The 22,687-nt window shown below is 38.2% G+C and overlaps 2 protein-coding genes and 1 long non-coding RNA gene across 5 annotated transcripts in view; 1 reads left to right on the top strand and 2 right to left on the bottom strand.

The window, feature by feature from the left end:
* The window catches only part of USP33 (ubiquitin specific peptidase 33), a 32,539-nt gene extending 26,428 nt beyond the window's left edge, over window positions 1–6,111 (bottom strand). For all 3 annotated transcript variants that reach the window (XM_072342903.1, XM_072342905.1, XM_072342902.1), the window contains exons 1-4: window positions 5,957–6,111; window positions 2,502–2,565; window positions 1,879–2,017; window positions 758–811 (exon numbers count right to left, since the gene is read on the bottom strand). In XM_072342903.1, coding sequence (XP_072199004.1) covers window positions 758–811; window positions 1,879–1,959 — 135 coding nt within the window. In that variant the 5' untranslated portion in view covers window positions 1,960–2,017; window positions 2,502–2,565; window positions 5,957–6,111. The remainder of the gene's footprint in view (window positions 1–757; window positions 812–1,878; window positions 2,018–2,501; window positions 2,566–5,956) is intronic.
* A 131-nt stretch (window positions 6,112–6,242) lies between these two features.
* The window catches only part of MIGA1 (mitoguardin 1), a 35,582-nt gene continuing 19,137 nt past the window's right edge, over window positions 6,243–22,687 (top strand). Inside the window, exons 1-7 of the mRNA XM_072342906.1 lie at window positions 6,243–6,448; window positions 7,164–7,334; window positions 8,484–8,661; window positions 9,184–9,320; window positions 10,611–10,737; window positions 11,171–11,307; window positions 11,529–11,652. Coding sequence (XP_072199007.1) covers window positions 7,236–7,334; window positions 8,484–8,661; window positions 9,184–9,320; window positions 10,611–10,737; window positions 11,171–11,307; window positions 11,529–11,652 — 802 coding nt within the window. The 5' untranslated portion in view covers window positions 6,243–6,448; window positions 7,164–7,235. The remainder of the gene's footprint in view (window positions 6,449–7,163; window positions 7,335–8,483; window positions 8,662–9,183; window positions 9,321–10,610; window positions 10,738–11,170; window positions 11,308–11,528; window positions 11,653–22,687) is intronic.
* LOC140255727 (uncharacterized) lies at window positions 14,607–22,457 on the bottom strand. The gene is made up of 3 exons (XR_011904535.1): window positions 22,381–22,457; window positions 21,451–21,573; window positions 14,607–16,164 (listed from the first exon to the last, which is right to left on the bottom strand). It is a non-coding gene; the product is annotated as an uncharacterized lncRNA (long non-coding RNA).

Genomic DNA, 22,687 nt, shown 5'->3' with positions numbered 1-22,687 from the left:
GAACAAAATCTGATCTTTTCACCATTACAATACATTTAAAAGGTAAATAATGATGTATATTTTTAAAAGTATTCATACATGCACCTAAAGGTTTCCATCTCAGCCTAGGAGTCATCCTAACAGGACTTAAACAGAGGCTGTCAAGAAATGAAGCCAAGCCTTTAGAGTAAAATATCAAACTCCAGAAACAGCTCTAGGCTTTAAGAGCTCAGAAGACATTTTAAAAACTAAAGCAGCTTCATAATCTCCTGGTGGTACGAGTCAGAAGCAGAGAGAAAGAAGAACAAGGTAACAACATATTTTAGATATAACTATACATGGCTTAAATACAGTACAGAAATTCAGATAAGTTTGAAGAATGTTTCTACATGTTTAAAAAAAGGGTGAGAGAGTTCCTTATTTTTAAGAATCAAAATTCAGAGTATCTGTTTTGATAGCTGTAAGAAGCCAGCGTTTACTGCCAGATGGTAGTATTAAAAATTTTAAGAGAAGGTTAGAAGCAGTGGCTTAATTTATTCAGGAACAATATATTATCTTGGGATCTACAGACATAATGGAAAGAGTTACTTTTTTTTTTTTTTAAAGCTATAAAACAGGAAAAAACCTTAATATGTTGGCTTCTTATAAAAGAACCTCATTTCAAACACAATAAGTTACAAGGAAAAGAACTTCAATAAAGCTGTTCCTTCCAACAACATAAACACTACCAACCTTTAGTTGTAGTCTTCTAGAAAAAGATTACAATTGAGCTACTTACCTCCAAGCAAGCCCAAAGGTTGGGTCCTCTAACTTTACAGTCCTGACAAGTGCCCTGTTCAGTTAAACACACAAGCAAAGAATGATTTTTAGTTACAGTCATCCATAAACCACAACCTCTAGACGAACTGAGAAAATTCTGCAAGACCAACTATTAATGGAGTTTCAACCATCAGGTAATTTTTAAGATGGAACAAAAACGTTTGACAACTTTTGTTTCTCTTAAGCCATTTTTAAGCTCTGTGTATCTCTAGTAAAATCTTACAGCTCTGAGATTTCATCTGAAGAAATGTTCCTCTAAATAAAACATAAATACATTTCATGTTACATTATCATCAAAATCAGCCAGTCTTGCTCATCAATTTAAAACCCAGAGAAATGAAAATGGAACTTATAACACCTGCACATTCCTATTTCCATACATTCAACACTCCCTCCAAAGGATTCCAAAGAAGATAATGACACTGGAAAAAAGCTATTCCCCTCAGCAGCAAACAACTGCTCCACTTCTACAAAGAAATACAGTACCATGGACAGAAAAGGGTTAACTTTTCATCACTTTCCCATTATTAAAATGAGTTACAAAGTCTTTTGATCTTTTATTAATATTACCTAGAAACCAAGAGTTCAGACAGGTTTTCAACCTGTGGCTCCTTTATCAGAAAGTAAACTGTGATCCAACAAAAACCCAAGTACATATTCCTCCATTTCACTCAAAACATCAGTAATACTACCTACAGTAGTGCCTACTCTATAGCTACACTTCCACAGACTAAGTAACTAATTGCCACAACAGCAGCACCTAAAGAAGTTCTGCTTATCTCTTTTAAGTGATATACCCATTAAAACATCACTTGCTTTTGAAAACACTGATGGGAAATATTACTTTTAAACACTAAGTATGAAAAAGGGCTTTCAGCTTTAAAGTCCATTATTTGTACCATATTTAGGTTAAATATTATTACAGCAGTGCAAAAAGTTTTTACTGCATATTTAGTTGTTTGGTGGGTTGTTTTCTTTTTTTTTTTGCATTTTATGCCCTGCAATAGATAATGAGCTGTGCAACTAAATTCATGAGGACATTTAACTGAGATAGGAAGGAAGGAATGTGCTACAACTCACATGAGACTTCTGTATCAATTCCTCTTTTGTTATCTCACCAACCGACTCCAGGTGTGGACAATTGCTGCTGAGTGATGACATTTTCAGATGCTTTCTTTTCCAAGATCCAGAAGCTGGGATTTCCACGACCAAGAAGGCACTTTTCAACAGAAGCAAGAATAAGCAAAACCCAATTCCTTACAGTGTGCAGCAGTAGTAGAAATCTAATATACAATCTTTACAAGAATATGCCTTTTGAAAATGTTAAAATAAATATCAAAAGTATGGGAATCAGCAGTCCAAACTAAATAAAACTGAGTTGTAAAAAATGCAAAACACTATTTTTCTGGGTTTTAGGGTATAAACCTAAATGAGTGGAGCAAAGTCAGTCTGGCTGACCTACCCATCTTCCTACCTTCAACCATGGCACTCAAAAGGCAAAAATGAAAGTGACAGCTTTCAGGCCCACCCCAGGACCATATGTTTGGAAAGTGTTCTTACACAATACTGCTCAAGTGTGCCGAAGCCACATGACCTACTTGTCAAGGCAGAAAGAAACTTTATCTTGCTATTATTTATTTACAAAGACATTCTAGATAGCAGGTACGCAATATATCAAAAGCAAGCTGAAACTTGTAACTCACATTTAGTTCCAACTGCCCAGCAGACTTCTCTCTTGCTTGAGTTCTTCCTGTCCATCCAACGACCCTGATGCAGACATAGAAACTTATCAGAAACAAGAAATGCTCAATACATTCACTTTTCCATCATTATTTCAATTTAAAAAACTGAACATGGCTACATTACGTTCACATAAGTACTCAGTCAACTCTCACTCCAGTTTTGCCACTTGAACAATTGCTATTGATGCCCTGACCTCCTAAGCCCAAGAAGTCTTAAACTTTCATTGCCCAATTATCCATCCAATCTCGCTCTCCTTTACCAAGGCATGCAAGTAAACCTCTAACCTAACTCAGCAATGCACTTTATTCTAACTGCCTGCAACCTTAGGCACTGGTCTTTCCACTTCTTGTTTGCTCTGGCAGCTCTAGACCTGTTTCTTCACCTGTGTGACCAATCACTGCTCTCAGTGCTAGGTAATCCAAGCTCTGGCAGCAGAGATTGGGAACAATACTTTGGTAAGCATCACATACACACTTCCTAGTAAACTTCCAGCTTTTTACCTTTGACTTGGTCTGCATGTCTACTGTCCTGTAATAAGACATTTGTCATTTCAGTTTCCTCTGATTACTGAAGACAGGTTTTTTTGTGTTCTTACCATACTATATGAATGCTTTATATACTGTGATTATACTGTACATATAAAAATAATGTAAGGTATATGAAGATATGTCTCATCCATATATATATGACTGTATAAAATATTTTAATATAAATATTCACATATATATATGTGTATAAATATACAACATCTTTCAATCTTTTTGTACAACAACAGCTTTATGATAAAATACCTGAGATCACAAGGCTAGAAAGACAACAGCAAATAATTTGGGATTTTTGACCAAATTACATCTAAATTCTTTTCCCTGATCAATGGAAGAACCTTTAAAGAACACTGCTATTGAATAGAAGTTGCAGATGGAAAAATATTTTCTCAGCTTGTGTCTATTTGCAGTATTGCTGAAAGACTTCAAATACAAAAACAACAATTTTTCAGGCAAAAAAACTCATTGACTTTGTCATACTGGAAATTCTGCTTTGAACTGTAAAGTTCCTTTCTGGAAAGGAAACAAAGATTTATGCACATTTCGTCTTATACGTTTCACAGTGTCTACACAAACGTTAAAAATGGATGAGTGAGTTTCAAATAAAGTCTTATCTTAAAAGACATCACGGCGAATTAAAGCTGATTTAACACAAATGCCTTAGAAGGCTTGGTACAATTGCTTACTAAAACCTTGGCTTAATTAATTACAGAAGTATATTTCTGAATGAAATATTCCAACCAATAAAAAGCAATGAATGAAGGATGAACTTCATCTCATACTACCAGATATCTATTCAATTGCTCATTATCAGAACTGCAAAACCAACACAAACAAACAAAAAAAACGAACTCAAGTAAACCATCACAAAAGCATGAACAATATTTTAAACATTATCAACAAGTTATTTGTTATTCAGCATAATTCCATGGCATTGTAAGACTTGTGTGCTGCCTAGCACGGAAGGCCTATCACATACACACAGAAAAAACACTGAACACTAAGAGTTCAAGTAAAACTGAAAGCTTACTACAGTATTTCTTAAAAAACAACAGATTGTAAACACTTGTTTGTAATTTTTTAATTGAAGCTAGAAATCAGCGTTTCCATTCATCTAATCATGGTAGTTAACGTTTTAACAATGTTTAAATAAACAAATATTTCCATTCAGCTGATGTCCCCAGAGCCTTTTAATCAGACCATTTTACAGGGCTGCTCCCACACACCTGAATACTCGCCCTATGAATACATATAAATGAACTAATTTGAGAAATCAAAAGATAATTGTAAAAAGCCAATCTTACACAAATCCCAGCCGAATAAATCGTACATTTTGTAAACAAAACAGAAACAAAACTCAATTATGGAATGTTGGGGGAAGACTGAGAACAAAAGGATTATTCCGATGACAACAGCTGCCTCAAGCAGTAATTGTATCTTCATTAGAGGCTTTAATTACTGTGACGACTCATCTCTGAATAACAGTGTATTTAGCCAGTTAGCACTAAGCTCAGGGTTCTCCATCTACACTTCGGGTTATTTCACTACTGACACACTGAAACAGTTGTGTTTATTTTTTCTTTCAATACTAATAAGCAAGAAGAGTGGTACAGGGACAAGATTCTGTATCTGGCTGTTTAATTACTTCAACAGTAAAGAGCTCTGTAGCTTTCAGTAATTAACTACTACACAGCCAACACCACCATTCACTGCAAAATGCACACACCCTTTGCCTCAGATGTATGGAATCAGACGTTAAAGATGGAAGTTTTTTTTAATCAACGTTCTAAAGAACTCTGTGACAATCTATTACTTTGCAACAGCAATGCATGCAAAACAAAAAATCTTATTTTTTATTAAACTTGAAAACAAATCTTATCAAAAGACCAAAGGAAGACCACTTCTTCATTTCACATCCTACTTCTTTCTATTCTGTTATCCAGTCCATGTTTTTGATACCTTGTCCCTGGATCCAGGCAAGAAGAACTACTCACATTACCAAGTCACTTTCATTGGATGTTTTGCCTTGTATTGTTGGATAAAATCACTAAGGTTGGAAAAGTTCTCTAAGACCATTATGTCAGACTGTAATCTACCACCAATACTGTCCATTAAATCATGTCCCTATGTAGCATATCCCCACGTATCTGGAACACCTCCAGGGATGGTGACCCCACCACCTCTCTGGGCAGCTGTGCCACTGCAGCACTGCTCTGTATGAGAAGGATTTTTTTGTAATACACAACCAATACAAGATCTGTAATGTAAGAAAGAAAAATGTGTGTCTACACCTACACACTTGCACTATCACGCATATGGTTATGGCCTACAACTTAACCAAGACTAAATATATAGATATATAGATCTCGTTTATAACATGATTCTTAGAATCCTGATGAACATGATTCTACAGTACCACCTATGGCAGTTTAAAAAATTCACTTTTTCTTTGGGAAGCATATCTTTAGAATTAAGCTTGAAAGCAGGCGAGCTAATGACAGAGTACAAGCATTACACTGAAAATTAAATCATAACTGATGAACTGAATACCGAAGTGCTAAATCGTCAAAAGGACATTAAAAAAAGCTCAAACTGAGCGTTAACCCGCTTATAAGGTTACACAATACTTACGCTACGCTGCCTTCTAAAGCCTACAGCCTGCCCATTCCCTTCTATCCCTACGCTACCCAGCAGACAGCCCACGGAGCACCGAGCCCGAGGGGAAGGCCCGGCCCGGCCTGCTGGGTTCCCGGGCACAGCGATGGCTGGGGCCAGGCTGCCTTACACTCCCAGTCCGGACGCAGCCACCGCCCGCTCCCCCGCCTCCTATCCCCTCGGGGCGCCCAGACCGCCCCCGTTCCTCCTCTTACCGTGAGAGCGCACCGAGCCTACAGCCGAGCCGCGGCCACTGCACTAAGGACGTGCCTCAGGCTCCGGGGTCAGCGCTTCCCTACCCCGCAGGCCGCGGCGAAGAAGGTGACCGCAACGGCGCCGCAGCCGGGCCGCGGGCACAGCGCCCCCTCGCACAGGCGGACGAGCACCCACCGGATGCAGCCGCTCCGGACGCGCCCCGCACAAAGATGGCAGCGGGGAGCGTCTTCGCCGCTCATGTGAGCGCTGCCCCGCACAAAGATGGCGGCCGCAGGCTCTCGCCCCGCCCGGCCGGCTGCAGGGGAAGGCTGCCCTGCGAAAAGATGGCCGGCATGGGATCCGAGCGGGGCGGGCTGCCCTCACGTGGTAGAGGCTGCATCCCGACCGACCTCGGCCGCTCCGCGCCGGCCCGGAAGCAGATCCTTTCCGTCTCCTAGCAGCGGCGGGAGCGGGGAGGGAGCTGCCCGCGGGGCTTGTGGCTGCCGCTACAGGTAACCGAGGGCGGCACCCGCAGCGTCGCTGCACAGCGGGGCTGGGCTCGTACCCCGGTTTTTGGGTAGGTGCCGAGGAGCGCGGGAGCCGGGTGCCACCCGCTCGGGCCGGCGGAGCGCCGCACGGCTCGGCATCCCCGCCCGGAGCTCCCGGGCTGCCTCTCTCAGCTGCGCTGTGGGGACGCGTCGGGCGCGGGCACGGCTCCCGCTTCTGCGCGCGTGGATCGGCCCTCGCTGTCACCTGCGCTGGGGCTGCGGTTGGAGGTTTGCGCTGCGTTCAGCATCTCGGGAGGGCGGCGGTCCTGTCACCGAGTGAGGTTACGTCAGGCTGTGGTATTTATTCCTTGTGTGTCTGTAGAAACGCTGCATCTGTCAGCGAGAACCTTCCTGTCCGCCCCTGAACTCTTTGAGCTGTTGGATACGGTCTGCTGACAGTAGCGACCGTAGGGCTGTCTTGTGTATAATTTGGAGGATATAAGCAGTGAGCCTTTAGGTAATAAAGCAGACGGCCCTCTGCAGGTCCCTCCTTAGACACACAGCCCTTTACAGAGAACAGTTATAATGGGCTGGAGCTGAGCTAGCAGTGCGCTGTTTTTTTCACTAAGCACGAGCATCTCTCAGGCAAGTTAGGTACCTGTTATCTGGGAGCAGCGGGCCTGTAGAAGAAAGTTGTCCTGGGCTTGCATTGCATAATTCTTCATCCTTCGTTTGACAGTATTCAGAGGACATCTGCAGCTGATGTTTTCAATGTAATTCAACTTAATGAATTTATGGGAGAGAAGGAGCCATGTCAGAGGAGGCTGTTACTGAGGCACGCTTTTCTCTGAAGACGGTGGCTCTACGGGCATTTCATCTTCCTGTGTCCTGGTATCACTCTCTCACACAGGTAATGTGCACATTACCTGAGCATTGTAACTTGTGATATATTGTTAAAGTTTAATTGTAATATTGTACTCGTTTTTCTGATCTTAATATGAGCTAAATCTGTGAGGAATGTCTTGGCCTTAGTAGCTAGAATAACTGTTTCTTTTATCCTTTCGGCTGATGGTGTATCATTGCATGTCAGACTAAACAGATGGCTTTTTCTGCCATGTTTGTCCATCTTCATTTTGTACAATCAAAATACCTGAACTGTCCTTTCTGTAGAAGCTTTAGGTAGTTAAAACTAAACATAGCAGTTGATTAAATTTGGGGAAACAGCATGGAGTGCAAAGCAGATCGGCAATACCACACTGCAGGTTAATCTAAATAATTCTTTAACAGAAGTAAAAAAAAAAAAAAGCCTACTTCTCACTACTGAGTTACTTCTGCTTGATTAAATAAGCGACAAATTACTAAAACAAGGCAGTGATTCTTATAAAATATAGAACCAGATTCTTTTTGTTATGTTTTGCTGTTTGTGTTTGTTTTATGCATGGAAAGATTGTCAAAAATATTAAGACTCTATTAATTACGGAATTTGCTTTCATAAATAAACCCTACATGATTTATTTCATTGATACTGTGCTGTATAAATAGCAATGTGGATAGCAGTCCCTCATATTTGGGTAAAGACCGCATTCATTCTGACCTTTGTTTTGAAGTAGTAAGGCTGTGAGTGTTGTGAAGCTGATGCTCCTTGTATGCAGGGAATAGTAAGATGTGTCCCTGGAGCATCCTCATGGCACAGGCAGAGGGAAGGTGCTGCTGTTACATTGTAGAGATCCAGAGAGAAGAGGTGCTAGTTGCCTGTAACCACGTTTGATAAGTGACAGAGTGAAAAACATCAGAATTACTTGAAAATATTAACCTCAGAGAATAAGTCTGTTGAAGAGTAAGTCATGGGGATGTCCCACCAATCCCTTTGGCTCTCACCTGGCCATCACAAAATTTGATAAGTAATTTGTCAATAATAATAATAGGGTATGATATCTCAGGGTATGTGAGAACAGAATCTCTTAGTTGCCCAGGTTGAGCACACCAAAAGGAGACCAAGGGGAAAGGCAAAAGTTAAGAAGCATGGGATTCCAATGAAGTCATATTCTTTAATTTTCAGATAAAACTTTCCCCTGGTTTAAAGAAGCTATTCACAGTCACAGCAGTGAGTGCAATCTCTGTCATTTTTTTGGCCCATCATTTCAAAAGAAAACGTGGAAGGAAAAACAAGCAATCATCACAATGGGAGCCAGGTCATCTACTATTAGAATGTACCAAAGCAGCCGCATCAGAAAAAGGTACATGAAGAAACCCCAAAGTCTTTTTGTCTTGGGTGGAAGAAAGGGATGTGAAGGGGTAGGTGTATGTAACAGTATATGAAGCCATTTTCCTTTAACATTGAGAAGGCTTGAACTGTTGAAGTAGAAACTGTTAAAAACAGAGTTATTGTTTTATAAGTTAGTCTTCTTCTTCATGTTAATGTTTTAACAGCAAATTTGAAACAATATGTATATTTTGCCAATACTGTACTAATAATTGGATTTGCTGTTCTTGTGAATGTACATCAAAAGTACCAAAAGCAGATCTGAACTTTATGGAATGGAAAAATAACTATGCTTAAAATGCATGTTTATTGTTATGGATATCAACTATTCTAATTTATAACTTTTAACTTCTAAGAAGTGTAAACGAAAGAATAATTGTTTGCTTCTGAATTGGATTTTGTTGAAAAGATCCGAAACAATTCCTTGCTAGTTCTTGTTAACATAAGATTTGCTAGTTTTAAAGCTTCTACAAACTGAAGATGTTGTATCTTATAGGTTCAAGTTGTTCCAGTAGCCGACAAAACTTGACTCTTTCCCTGAGTTCTGCCAAGGAAAAAGGATCACAGTCATGTATCTATGCAAATGGAGGGCTTTTCAGTAAATACTCTGGTTCAGTTCAGAGTCTGGTCTCCGTAAGTAAAAGCATTTTAAGGAATTTCAGTGTCTGTTAACCTGCATTGGGTGCACACATAGTGGTTTCACTGAGCTGAAATAACTTTTCTGAATAAGTTGTATTCACCACCTCTGAATGCTAGAGGGTCTGACTGAGCAGATGACCTTGTGGAAGAAGCCATGGTACCTTCTACATTATGAAAATAGCTTTTCAGAGATTTTATATAACTGTAAAGCAATTGGAACAGCCTACTGATTCTGTCCCTCTGACCTTTCCCATCTTGCATTTTACAACTTCATAAGAATCCAGTTCCATGAGATGGAATGAGCCAAAATTATGCTTCTCAGTGCAGCCGAAAGCAGAATTCCCCTTGTATCTTGCACTCAGTTATACATTCCTATGTGTATAAATAAAGGTAATGTAAATATACATACACAGCTTCAATGCATTTTAGACCTTTTAGTGAGTCAAGTGAGTTCACTGACTTAGCAGTAAATCACTTGTAATAAATCAAGATTGAACGCTTTCCTGTTAGGTTAGTGATTTGGATCCAATCTCCAAACATTAGAATTGACACATGAGTACCAGAAAATCCTGAATGGAGAGAGGTAGTGAGACCTTCTCAGCCACATCAGCTCCTCCTAGACTTGTAGTCTGGAACAACAGGTCTTGAGGATGCTCAAAAACTTCTGGAGTTGTATAACTCACTGGCATAAATGCCATAGGAAGAATAGCTTACTGTATGTCAAGGATGACAGAAAGAGAAGTAAGAGCAGCTGAACCCTTAGTCAGTATACTAAAATAAATGAAGGCTCCTTGTGCTTCTCAGCTATATTGTAGATGCTATGGAATGGATTCTTCAGATTATCTTTGTTTCAGTGATCAACAGCTCTAATTGGAAACTTTACAGAGCTAGAAGTTTAATACAGTATAGTTTCTTTGGTGTTGTGCCTAGAAAGTAGGTTTATATCAGTCTAGACAGCTTTTTATTTTTGAGTCTTGTTCCTACTTTTTAATAATCTATGGTCAGATTTACTGGGAGAACAACATTGTAGATCTGTGATTAGTTTCATATTTCAGAAAAGGAGCAGCACAGACTTCCAAAACATTGCTGTTAATACTCGGGTGTGTTTTAAAAAAAGAAACAATTATACTTGGCCTGATAATAACTACACTTTCCCAAAATCTATTAAGAGGTAATCTGTAGGTAAGACTTGAACCGTAATGTACTCCAGTAGGAATGTAATCTTAAGGATACTCTGCATAACAGCACTTGTAAATCTTGTTTTTAAATTGTATTTATTTTTAGGTTCAGAGTGCCACCTCATGTCACAGTTGTGCTTGTGCCAATTCTAATTCCTGGGATAAAGCAGATGAAGAGGATATTAAGCTTGTTAATATTCCAGTGACTACACCTGAAAATTTATATTTGATGGGTAAGTTATCATAAGAATATTCAGCATCTACCAGCAATAAAAGTAGATAATTGTTTTTATGACAAAGTGGCACCTGCACAATATTATTATAGGTATTTTTTTCCCAGTGTCCTATGGGCACCTAAGAACATAACCGTAAAATTATGAAAACCTACTTAATCTAGTGTTAAGTTTTGAAAGCACAGAATTGTGATTCTTATGTTTGTAGCAGTAAGCTATAGGTTTCTTTTAAGAAGTAAATAGGAAAAAATGCTACTGTCCTTTTTGATTTAACCATATTGTGAGCTTCTTCATCTTAAAAAGACAGTTTTAAAAAGCTTGTATTTCTGCTGCAATCAGGCACGTTATCTAAATACTTTCCTGTGACACTAAAATATGAATACATACCAAAGCTGTGTCTGATGGAATGGCGGCATTCTTGATCTTACTGTAGGTATGGAGCTCTTTGAAGAAGCACTGCGTCGATGGGAGCAGGCATTAACTTTCCGTAACAGGCAAGTAGAAGACGAATCAAGCTGTAGTTCCATCAAGCTGGGAGCAGGAGATGCAATTGCAGAAGAAAGTGTAGAAGTGAGTATATTTAATCTACTTTTGCTGTCCTTGCAATTCATTGCCTTTTGCTACCTGAATGTTATAAACTTCTAAACATATTTGCCAAAGCTGAGAGCAAATTCAAAGAACATGCATTTGAAGGATATGTAATTCCCCCCCCCTCCCTCCAAGTAAGATTTCTTTGTAAAATCCAAGAACATGGATTGTAAATAAATGGAAAATCTAATGTCTTCTTGCAGGATATCATTAGTGCTGAATTCATCCATAAGCTCGAGTCCCTGCTTCAAAGAGCTTATCGTCTTCAGGAGGAGTTTGAGACCACCCTTGGGACCTCTGATCCTGCTTCTCTGGCTAATGATATTGGTGAGTACTACTATCTTGTTTTTATTGCTTGTATTAATACTTCTTGTGAAGGAAATTCATAGAAACATCACTGAGTAAGCTATATTTTAACCAGTAAATAAACAGAATAAATTCCAGGTCTTCCACGTTATTATTTAAAGCTTGATATAGTATTTGTGTTTTAAATAAGAATGAACTGCTGAGAGGATTTTCTTCCCCACCCCTCATAGACTGTAGGTATATATAAGTATTTTCAGAATTCTTCTCAGCTTTCTAAAGTTTATTTTGACTCAGGTATTTAAATACACAGTAAAAACGCACATCCCTTTTCTTACAGCATGGTTGTATGAAAGCATTTCAAAAGAAAGCTTCATACATTGTAATGTTATAATGGAATGGAAAGTACAGTGATAATAACAGGGTGGTAAAGTCTTTGGCTACAGCACATGAGCCCAAACACAGCAGCTGCAGAAATGAAGAAAAAGAGCTGCTTACCTTGGAAGGCCTCAGGTAGGTAGGAACCTCCTACAAGAGATACCCTCACCTCCTCTGCCAACCCTTAAATGAGGTCTGGGAAGGGGTGGATCCTGGCTCAGCCCCTTCTGATTACTCAGGTGCATTGCTTACATCTGTGCTCCCCTGGTTTGGCCCTGCCTTCCTACCAGGTGCTCAATCTCTGGTTCAGGCCATGACTTAACATATCCACTACAAATGTCAATCCACAATTGTGTGTGGCCCAGTGTAACTTTAAATAAATAAATAAATAGCCTGGCCCATAACAAAATGAAACCAGAAGGTCAGAAATTAGCTATTTTCAAAGCTCTCAACTTTAGAGATTGAACTTTATGATAGGTATGAGTGATTAAACCTGGGATGTTGTAATGGCAAGCCTAGTACAAGTAACTGCTGCAAGACATGCTGATTTTATTTAAATAATTGGTTTAAGATGTTCCTAAAGCCTGATATCACTGCACCTTTTCATAATTCAGTATCAAGCATCTGATCTCAAATAACAGTCAGACTTCAAAGGCAGAACGTGTTCTGGGATTAGTTTTAGTTTGTAGTCTTGTTTGTTAGGCTTCAGATTTGATTTAGCTGGCACAAGGTGGCAGTGCTCTCATCTCCCAGCCTTCACATCATTCTGCAACTTCTAAATACAGATCTAAGTAAGGTGAGAATTAGGTCAAAGCTGGCTTTCTGCTATGACTATGTACACTTGTAAACATACATAAGCAGAAAAGTGTTTGGATGTCTGAAGCCATAAGCCATAAATAAAGTTACAGCGTGTATCCTTTTTTAAATAGAAACTTATCTGTAGCTTTTGTCCCCAGGCAAGATTAATAAAATGGAATTCAAGGGGCTCAATATATTCAGTTGTTGATTTGTTTTGTTTCCCTGGAAGTCTTTTAAAGATGTGATGCATCTTAAAAAAAGCTCCTTACTTTCTAAGCCCATTCAGTTTTTTCAAATGTTCTTAGCAGAAATCATTTGTGATCTCCTGAGCAGATGTTGTCGGTTTCTTCATTATGAATTGTATTTGTGCTGGCCTGGATGTGCAAGGGTAAAAACGTAAAGAATTTGTTTATTGAGCTTTGCTTCACTGTTCTGGATTTGGGTTTTTCATCATTACTGTAAATTCACGACTTGAACAGCAAATAAAATAGCTGAAAATGCATCACTTTTGCAGAAAGTTATTTTAGGATGTAAACAGAAGAACATCATCTCATCAAGCACTGCGGGGCTTAAAAGATTTAATACAGAGGATGTTTTTGTCCCATATTTGTTAGATATAGAAGCATTTATTCACTCACAATTTCATAGATAATTTCCTGTAAAATATGATTACTAGATATGTGTGAATGTTTGAAGAAGGGTATTTCTGAGATCAGTGTTTTTTGGTAACTTTTCTGGGAAGAGGAAGAGAAATGTGTTTGGGACAATCATCAAAGCTTTCTTATGTTTATGTTTTTCCTTTAATTTTTACTTGGTAACCCAGTGAAAGGAAATGAAAAGAGCTCTCAACAGATTTGCCCTCACTACCCCTAAAATGTATATGTTTACATGTAATGCTCATTTTATATCGCTTCTCTTCGAAGCTTTGTGTAACTCTCTTACAAAATGATAGGATGGATAATTCACATCTAAAACTTAGGAAAGAAGCTGGATAAAGAAAGCACCTTAATCCATCACTTACTGATCATCAGCCTTGGAAAGAGGAAAATGCTGCAAATGATAGGGAAATTGCCAATAGAATTACTAATGAGGAAGAAAAAAAAAGGGGGAAGGGGGCTGGTGAAAGAAAAAGCACAAACCAAAATGTCACGCCGATGAAATAATGGAGTTAATAATTCACTGTTCTGTTACCTCAGGTGATAAAAGCTGTAATTAGTGCCAGTCGATATGATTCCTTGAGAACTAGCACTTCTCAAACTGTAGGGTTTTGTGAGAGATGTGTGGTTTTGAGAAGTGATAGAGAGTACATTAGATGATAAGTATTAGCTTTCTGACTTGAATGTTTGTTGATGCTCTGCCCCACTATTAAGGGGGAGATTTGTAGAAAAGTATTTTAGGACAATTTGTGGTCAGGCACTGTAATTTTATTAACTATGTAGTTGATGATAAAATTGTTCAGATGTCTTGAAGCTGATGAAAAATAATAATTTAGGGCATTAAAAGCACTGAGTAATGAAAGGTTAGTAGTACCGATATGAATTATCTTTTTGATTGTTTGAATATGACCAGGTATGGATTGTACATAGAGATGGGAGATTTAAAAAAATAAATAGGAAAATTGTGCCCCACAATGGTTATCAGTACAGTGCTGCAGGGGAAAAAAAACACAAACACTACTAATCTTTGACTATGTGACAAGAACAGTATCAGCATATTTACAGAGATACAATCTTGTTTCTGCATGGTTTTAGGATACAGTGTACCAGTTCTGTTCTTCATACTTCAGAAGATATGGAAATACTGGACAGCTCAAAACAAGCCATAAAAATGATGAATGTTTTGAAGAGATAATCTCATGTGTGGTTTAAATTGTGTATGTTTAACTCTTCACTGAAGAATATACTGAGAGGAGTCTTCTTCTGAATAGCTACTTACATGTGGAAAAGTTACGTGATACTGGGGAATATTGAGGCCTGGTTGTCGAAGTCGTAACTATATCCAGTTTCTGCTTGTTCAAGTGAAACAAGTTAAGTTCTGAATTAAGCTCGTCTTAAAATGTGCTGAGGGTATTCCAGAGTTTTAGATAAAGATGTTTTATTGTTCCTTTATTATTATTAAATGGTGTTTTGAGGGAAGATTTATGTCCTTTTGAGAGAAAGGGATGGGTGTGGGGCTTAAATGGTAATTGTAGTCTTTCTGGCATTGAAGTCTTCCTGGCTTTGAAGTGTCCAGCATTGTGACTGCTACTTTTTGTTCTTTCATACACCTTTGAGAAAAAGCCTTTGTTCCCTTTAATAGGTAACCAGAAAATGCTTTGCCATGTTGGTTTGCTTGGTTGTATTTTTCCCCCCTCTAGTTAGATATATTTCATGATTTTTTCTTCAATTTTCTCCATCTTTAGCACTTGTGATTAACCACAGCTGGAGACAGGGCTCTGACAGTGGGGCAGATGCTATCAAGTGTTATCAAAATACTTGTTACAAAACATCTGACTTTCCTTATTACAAAAGCCTCAGTTATAGTGAGCTCCAAATCTGGCCAGGAAGGAAATTTTCAAAGTTAAAGTCACCCACTGTTTTATAATTTTCCAGTTTTCTCTGTAAAATATTTGCCCAAACCTTTGGGGCTTCTGAAATCACTCTTCCCCCTACTTGTTTACTCATGAGAGATATTGCTCCTTCCAACATCTTGAAATGCTGTTCTTCCCAGGTTCTAATTTTCTCTAAGAAAGAAGTTAGTGCTGCTGTTGACTGATGTTCTTCTAAATTCCATGCTGCTTACTTTCCAAGCCCAATAGTTTGACTGTTACATGAGCTGTACCAGTCTCCCGAGGTTCCCATTGCTGAGTAGCTCTGCATATCATCATCACATTTCAGTGTGGAAGACTGAGGAATGAGTGCTGCAAACAGGGACACGTTGCTGACATCATCTCAGACCACAAGCTTGCTCTTCTTTTTTTTACTAGTTGAAGTTGTTTGACATAATAAACAATTTGCCAACGTGCTTTGAGAGATAGACTTCTGGAGGAAGATATTGGTAATATGCTATGTGGGAGAGTCAGGAACAAGTTACCTGGGATACTGCTAGAATACAATCACTTGTCACTGCAACTAGTCTCTTTCATGATGTGGCTGAAGTGCTTCTCTGCTGCTTGCTGTGACAGGTAAAAGATGGCTTGTCAGAGACAGCAATAATCACTTGAAGTGGTTGCGTGCTCTAGTCGAATATTCATCTTCACACCTGCTACATAAATACCTCTTGTGGGTAGAATTCTGCCAGGTTGTTATTGCTGTTGTTATTAATTGCAAATCATCTCTTTCAACTCAGTAACCTATTGTTGAGTTAGAAACGAATACAGCCCTGGAAAAGATTTACATTTAAAAAGATAAAATAATGGAACGTAATTGTGTTCACTGTGATCACATTCCCTACTGGACTTTTAGAATTATCATAGAAACCAGCAAGCTAAAAATGATTTTCTAAAGCACAAGAATTCCTGAATGTGAAATTAAAAGAAATACATAGGGCGAAGCTGCTGTTGGTTTTGTGCTGATTGATTCTCTTAGGAATGAAGAGAAGCCTAGGACTAGAAGGCCTAGAAACAGGCTTTCCTGAAGCAGGCATAAGCAACTCTTAATCAGGATGGAGGCACTTGGTAGAAAACTCACATCATTGTAGTGCTCCTTGTCAGTACTTAACTCCTAATTCTTACAATTATTATTTTGATTCTAGCTGTGAAAAGGAATGCTGACACTCAAGCTATTGGCGACTTGTATACATACTGTCCCCTAAACTTTATGATAATATATATATATATTAATAGAAGTTACCTTTTAACTTAAAAACATTTGCTTATTTAATTTTTTGTTTATACTATTTACAACAAATGAAAGATCTGTCAGGAAGGGCTGTGTTGCTGGATGATAGGTATGTCTGTTTCTTTTTTTAATTTTCTCCTCACGCTCCAAGATATGCCTGGCATTTGGGAGAGAATGAGCACAGCCTTTAACCTAGTGACAAAACGCCTGGGAGAACCTGCGTATTAGAACCTTTTCTCTAGCTGCTCTTCAATAAGAAAGCCTTTGCATAATCAACAAAGCTATTGAAGGATCATTTGTTATATATTCAATCAGCACTGACTTCTGTAGTGTTTTGTTGTTGTTGAATGCACAAGGTCTGTTTTTTCCTTCCTGCTTAGAAAACATAAATGGAAAATAATTAGTTTGAGAGTGCCACACTTTGGTTGCACACAAGAAATATTTCTGCTTCTAATTCTCAGATAGGCACCAATTAGAAGGCCAGCAGTTTTTAACAGTTCACTTAGTTGTGCCGCCTACTAGCACATACCATCAAGTCATTTCCAGGTTTTAACTTCTTATCACCACTTGAACACTTTGTTTGCTTTGTGTTCCCTGAAGTTTTACATTAAATGATTTCTTCTTTTTTTGGAGAAATGCAAAAAAAAAAAATTTTCTAGTGGCTGAAGCAGAACTGGGATGGGGGTATTGGAAACAAAAGAGATAAGTATGGAGAAGCATTCTTCCCAAGAAGTCTTTTATAAATGAAAGCAATATTACTAAGTTAGAGCAAGAGCCCAGAAAAGTTACTTCAGTCTTATTTTAAAAAAAATGCAGATTTTGAATTTAATTCAGCACTCATAGTTTGTGGAAGTTCAGTAACTGCTGAAGCTTGCTGCATTTTGCTCTGACATCTCCTGTAGTACAATCCAGTGCTGCAACTAACTTGTTGTTTCAGATGTATGAAATGACAGATATCTGTCAACTATCAGTAATATCTTAGACTTAGCTCTAAAGGCATAGTTGGTCAGTAGTAGTAACACTTCCTCTCCAAATTGAATTTGGCAAAATTCTTTACCCCAAAGTCCCTAAAGGCAGGATGCAGAGATTGTGAAACTGGTAGTTAAAGGTTCGATTTAAAACTGAAAACAAAAGTATTTCTGCAAGCTTTACATGTATCGAGACCAATGCTTGATTTTCTCAGCAATATTCTGTCTGTTTTAGCAGAAATTTTTGAAAGTCAGAACAGTTTTGCATGGACCTGCACAGAAGTTATCAGTACTGAAAAAGTTAATGCTTGATAATCTGTATCTGCGTTGATGTTTGATAACCTGGAGTGTATGCTTGTGTTTCTTTTTCAAGTGGAAGCTCAGATGCCTTTTCATTGCATAGGAAACATATTAGTAGCAATCTTCTCAGCAGTGGCTCAGAATAATCTTTTTTGCTGTACCTGAGCCAGCATTGGAGATCACTTATCTCCATTGTTTTTCCTTGTTCCTGACAACATGAGGGCAACTGTAATAATTTCTTTCCCAATGTCTCTCCTTCCTGCCTCCTTCTGGTTTTCCAGGCAGTGCTTCATCACTCACAGCCTTTCATCTTCATTCAGAACTTATTCAATGAAATTACAAATCAGCTTGTAATTACTTTAATTACGTTATGCTCTTCATTAAACAGCAGAACAATTAGATTGGCTTTTTACAAATATTGAAACAAAGTGTTTTTCATATTTAGTTAGGTATTATTTCGTGTTTCTTTTCATTTTGCGAGAAGAGCAAGCCATGAAAGTCAGTGATGACTGTCTGACCATTATTCATATAGTCAAGGATTAGACTAGATAATGCTCCATACACAGAAATGAAATAATGATATAAACAGAAGGGTATTGGAAATTAAAAGCTGGTTTGTGGCAGGGGCAAGGTTCGTCATCCACCCAACAATAAAGCTTGAATTAAAATCCACAACATGCTGAAATTTATATAAATGTATAGATATTCCTTGATGGGGACACATAGAGTGGAACGTTGTGGCGTTGCTTTTAAGGTAAGTACTTACTGCTGAACAGTAAGAGTGTCACAATTCAAAGCACCAAAACAGCTGAACAGGTCAGATTATGGGTACGCATAGTCTAGTATTCATTTCCCAATAGTGGTTGGCAGTAGATTTAAAAGGAGTTTAAGAATAGACTGCGTATAAAAGAGCCTTCCTTTAGCAGAAATCTTGGCTTCCAGACAATGGCTAGAGGCTGCTGTAGCCAAGTTTACCTCCGACCATCTGTTTTCAGACCAGACCTCTGAATATCCCTTCAAATCATTTTATGCTTTCAGCTTTCACAGTGTCTTATAGCTATGACTTACCATACCTTTATCATTTTAAAATAAAGGAAAAAGAAATCACTTAGTAAGAACAAGACAGTTGCTATGAAATGTAATAAATCTTTCTCCCTGTTATTTATAATTAAATCTCTTGATATGTTCCTTCCCCTCTTCTCATATCAACCTTCTTGTGCATACACAAGGTCTTCGTGACTGTTATTTATTGCTTCTCATTTCAGTTTAACTCCAGTCCCTCACATCTCTCTTTGTGAGAAAGCCATTGTGTACTTGTGTTTATACTGGATAGCTTTCTGTATAACTTTCCAAGCTTCAGTGCATACTCTTTCTGAATATTTTGGCCAAAATTTATTATATAAAGTTCACATGATGAAGACAAAATAAGGGTTTATAGTGACATAGTTTCTATCTCCTGATAGCTTCTGGCATTCGGGTTGTGTTTTCTACTATATGACCTAAGAACAGTCACTTCACATCTTTTCTATGAGCTATTCCTGTAGCTCAGGTTGTTCTTGTGCATTCATTTGCTGTTACTAAATGGAAATCAAGTGGTGAAACAAATGAGGCACTTAAACTTCTTTGTGTCTCATTTTGTTCAAACTTAATTTCAGCTAGCTTAAATATCTTGCTTCTGTAGCCAACTCTGTTACCTTGTTATCCCTTCATATTTTTATTTTTTTAAATCTGTGTATTTATTTTAATGAAAATATTGCCCTGCATCTCAGCCCACATTTTTTGTGGGAATCTCTCAATATAGTCTCACTTTGTTTTTATTTGCTGTTGGTATTTCCCTCTGATAAGAGCAATAATTACTTTAGCAGCTTTGGCAGGTTAGTTTTTTGAAAGCTTTTCTAGGACAAAATATTAATTAAATCACTTAACAAGCTGATGAATCACTTCAGGAAAATTGCACTTTTTTTTAAGGGTGTGATTCTTGTGTTCTCTGGACTTACCAGCAATCCCCAATAGATCATAATTCTTTTTTCTATTCTTTATCAGTTGTTTGTTGCAGGATTCATACCTGCCATCTGTAGTTATACAGCAATGAAGCCCTTACTAATAGTTTACATTAAGCTGCCTTTAATTTGTGTCACCAGCTGTTGTGAAAAGCTGTGAGCAACAGTCAGTAGTTGAGCACTTGCATACTTAATCTTTCATGAAAACTGCTTCTCTTTGGTGCTTATATTTGTTTTCCACCTTCTTACACATATCTACCTACTCTTTGCATAAGGGAAGGTGATCATTTTCCCCCCACATCGGGGCTAGATTTCCTTAAATCTTGCCTTTACTTTGGAAACAGCTTTCCAAAGGCAGGAAGTTACATTGTTGGTTGTTTTTATTATTATTTTATTTTAATACCAATTCTCCTCTGGTATATTTATAACAAGCTAAGAATTTACAAATTATTCTTCTTACTGAAGAGGATGTATATACACTTAAAGTCTGTGTGTTTATATACATTCTGAATATAAATGTTCCAGAGGCAGGAAAAATCGTACCAGACAAATGGCAAGCTGTGGGGGTGGGAGGAGTGTTTATTTTTCTGGCTGGAGTACTGCAGTGTGAGGTTATATAAACTGATGATCAAGAACATGTTTTGGCCCATAGGCCTAATTCCTGCTTCAGAACTTCAACTAGAAGTAATTTATTGTTGCATTAAATTCTATTTTAAGAGAGACTTGTCTGAAACATTCTTGGGGAAAAATGAAAGGAGAGCCAGAATGGGGCAAGAGAGATACAGACAGAAAGATAGTTTAGTGATTATGAAGTCTTCAGATCTGTTAGTTTGGTAAATTTCATCTTAAAAATGCATAATGTGAAGATCAGATATTGACAGAACCATACAAAAATCAGCAAATTCAGTTCTCAGCACTACAGTTCCTTTATCAGTTCAGTAGATAATTGATGCTAAGATAAATCAAATTTTACCTTCAAGGGTTTGGACTGAAAACATCATGTGCACACATGCAAGAGCCAACTATTTTTCTTAACCCATGTGCCTGATGTGTTTGAGGCTCTCTGCCCATTAAGTCAGAGACCCTGACCTGTGGGCCCAACAGGAATGGCTGTAGTGTATCCACAAAACACAACCTTCGACAACTGCTGTTTACTGTGTTGGTTATTTAGAACTACCCGTACACCAGAGCTACAGCAATGCACTTTTATTTACTGTTGGTATAGCTTGTCCCTTTACTTAATTATTCACTCTGTGGAAGACATAAGTAGCTTGTATAAGCATTTCTTTTTCCTAAAGCCTCTTTAGAATCTTCTTTAAACTTTTGTTTCAACTTTCCTTCTCTTGAAAGTTGAACCTGTATGTGTGGGTATACCTATTTTTTCTGCAAAGTTGTAGCAAAAAGTGCTGTTAACAACAGGGAGAGTAAAATTTGTTACTTTGTTATGCACTCAGCTACAAAAACTTACAGAACTAACTGTGGTTTTGAGATTCAACTATCAAAACAGAAATCAGTCTTAATTGATGGTATGTCTGGTCTGTACACAATGTCCCACCTTACCTGATAATCCTGTTTGTAGCAGAGTGCTGTGCAGTATCTGATTCAGGAGCACATGCTGATCACACGAGGCTTTGTTCTGTCTACTGCTATTTAAAGCTGTCCTTGTTCTACATGCTGAAATGCCTGCAAACGTTTAAAGGCAAACCTGTAAGTATTTCCAGATCAAAGAACAGATGTAATGTAGACTTTATTTTCAATTAACAATGGATAAATAATATATTGACTAGATTGCAGCTTGAACTACATATGCTGGAGTAACTGATAAGCATTGTCAGGTGTCACAGGTCAGGGTGCACTGATTGTTAAATATAATTCAGGTATTAATGTGTTGTTACTAATGCATCTAACAACCTCAGTAATTCAGAGGAACAGCTTTTTTTACTCAGTATTAACTTTAAGGGATTCTTATTCAACTCTATTGTATTGTCCAGGGCAAGAGGAAGACAAACAGGCCCTACTCCATGGGGCACTTAAGATATTATTTAAATCTTAGTGCTTAAAGTTACACATGTATCTTGCTAATTTAGGTTCCTAAAGTGAATGCTGTGTGAAACTGGGTTGGCAGAAACCAGCTGCATTCCAGAACAGATTCACTACAGTCTGCACAATACTGTAACACTTTTCTTCCCTGAAGTACCCTGCTTTTTAAAGAAGAATCTGTTAGTCCAAATAAAAAAATACATATTCACAGTGTTTGGGGTTTTTTTTGATGCTCACTTGACAGTGTCAGCAATGGTTGGTTCTGTCTTCCTACCTTAATGCCTGTTCCTGGGATAAAAACCATACCTACCTGTTTTTCACTGCCTTCAGACCTGCAAGCCTATCACAGGTGTTAACTTCATCACGCTTGTACAGTTGTAATTATACAAATGTATGTCTGTAATTACAAAGTGAATGGATAGCCATAGGGTATATTAGGAAAAGACTCACCATTGCTGAGGCTCACAGTCAAGATGGATATGCTCCAATATTGAGGCTTGCCACAAAAACTCCACACAGGAAAAATCTCCAGAAAGAGGTGCGACCTTAGTGGTGGTCAGCTCTTAAATGGGATCTAGGAGAGGTGGAGTCAGGCTTCACCTCTTCCAGGAGCACAGCTGAACTATCTTCACCTGTGCTCCTGCAGCTGACCCATCACTTGCCTCAGGTGGTTAATCAGAGGTTCAGGCTGGGATTAATAGTTTTCCATACAATGTTTCAAGAGTAAAGTGTTCTGTACTTTTAAAATATATTTTTA

Source organism: Excalfactoria chinensis, chromosome 8, assembly GCF_039878825.1.
Source record: "Excalfactoria chinensis isolate bCotChi1 chromosome 8, bCotChi1.hap2, whole genome shotgun sequence".
Classification (NCBI taxonomy): Eukaryota; Metazoa; Chordata; class Aves; order Galliformes; family Phasianidae; genus Excalfactoria; species Excalfactoria chinensis.
Note: the sequence above shows the minus strand (reverse complement) of the source record. Positions and strands in the feature narration are given on the sequence as shown.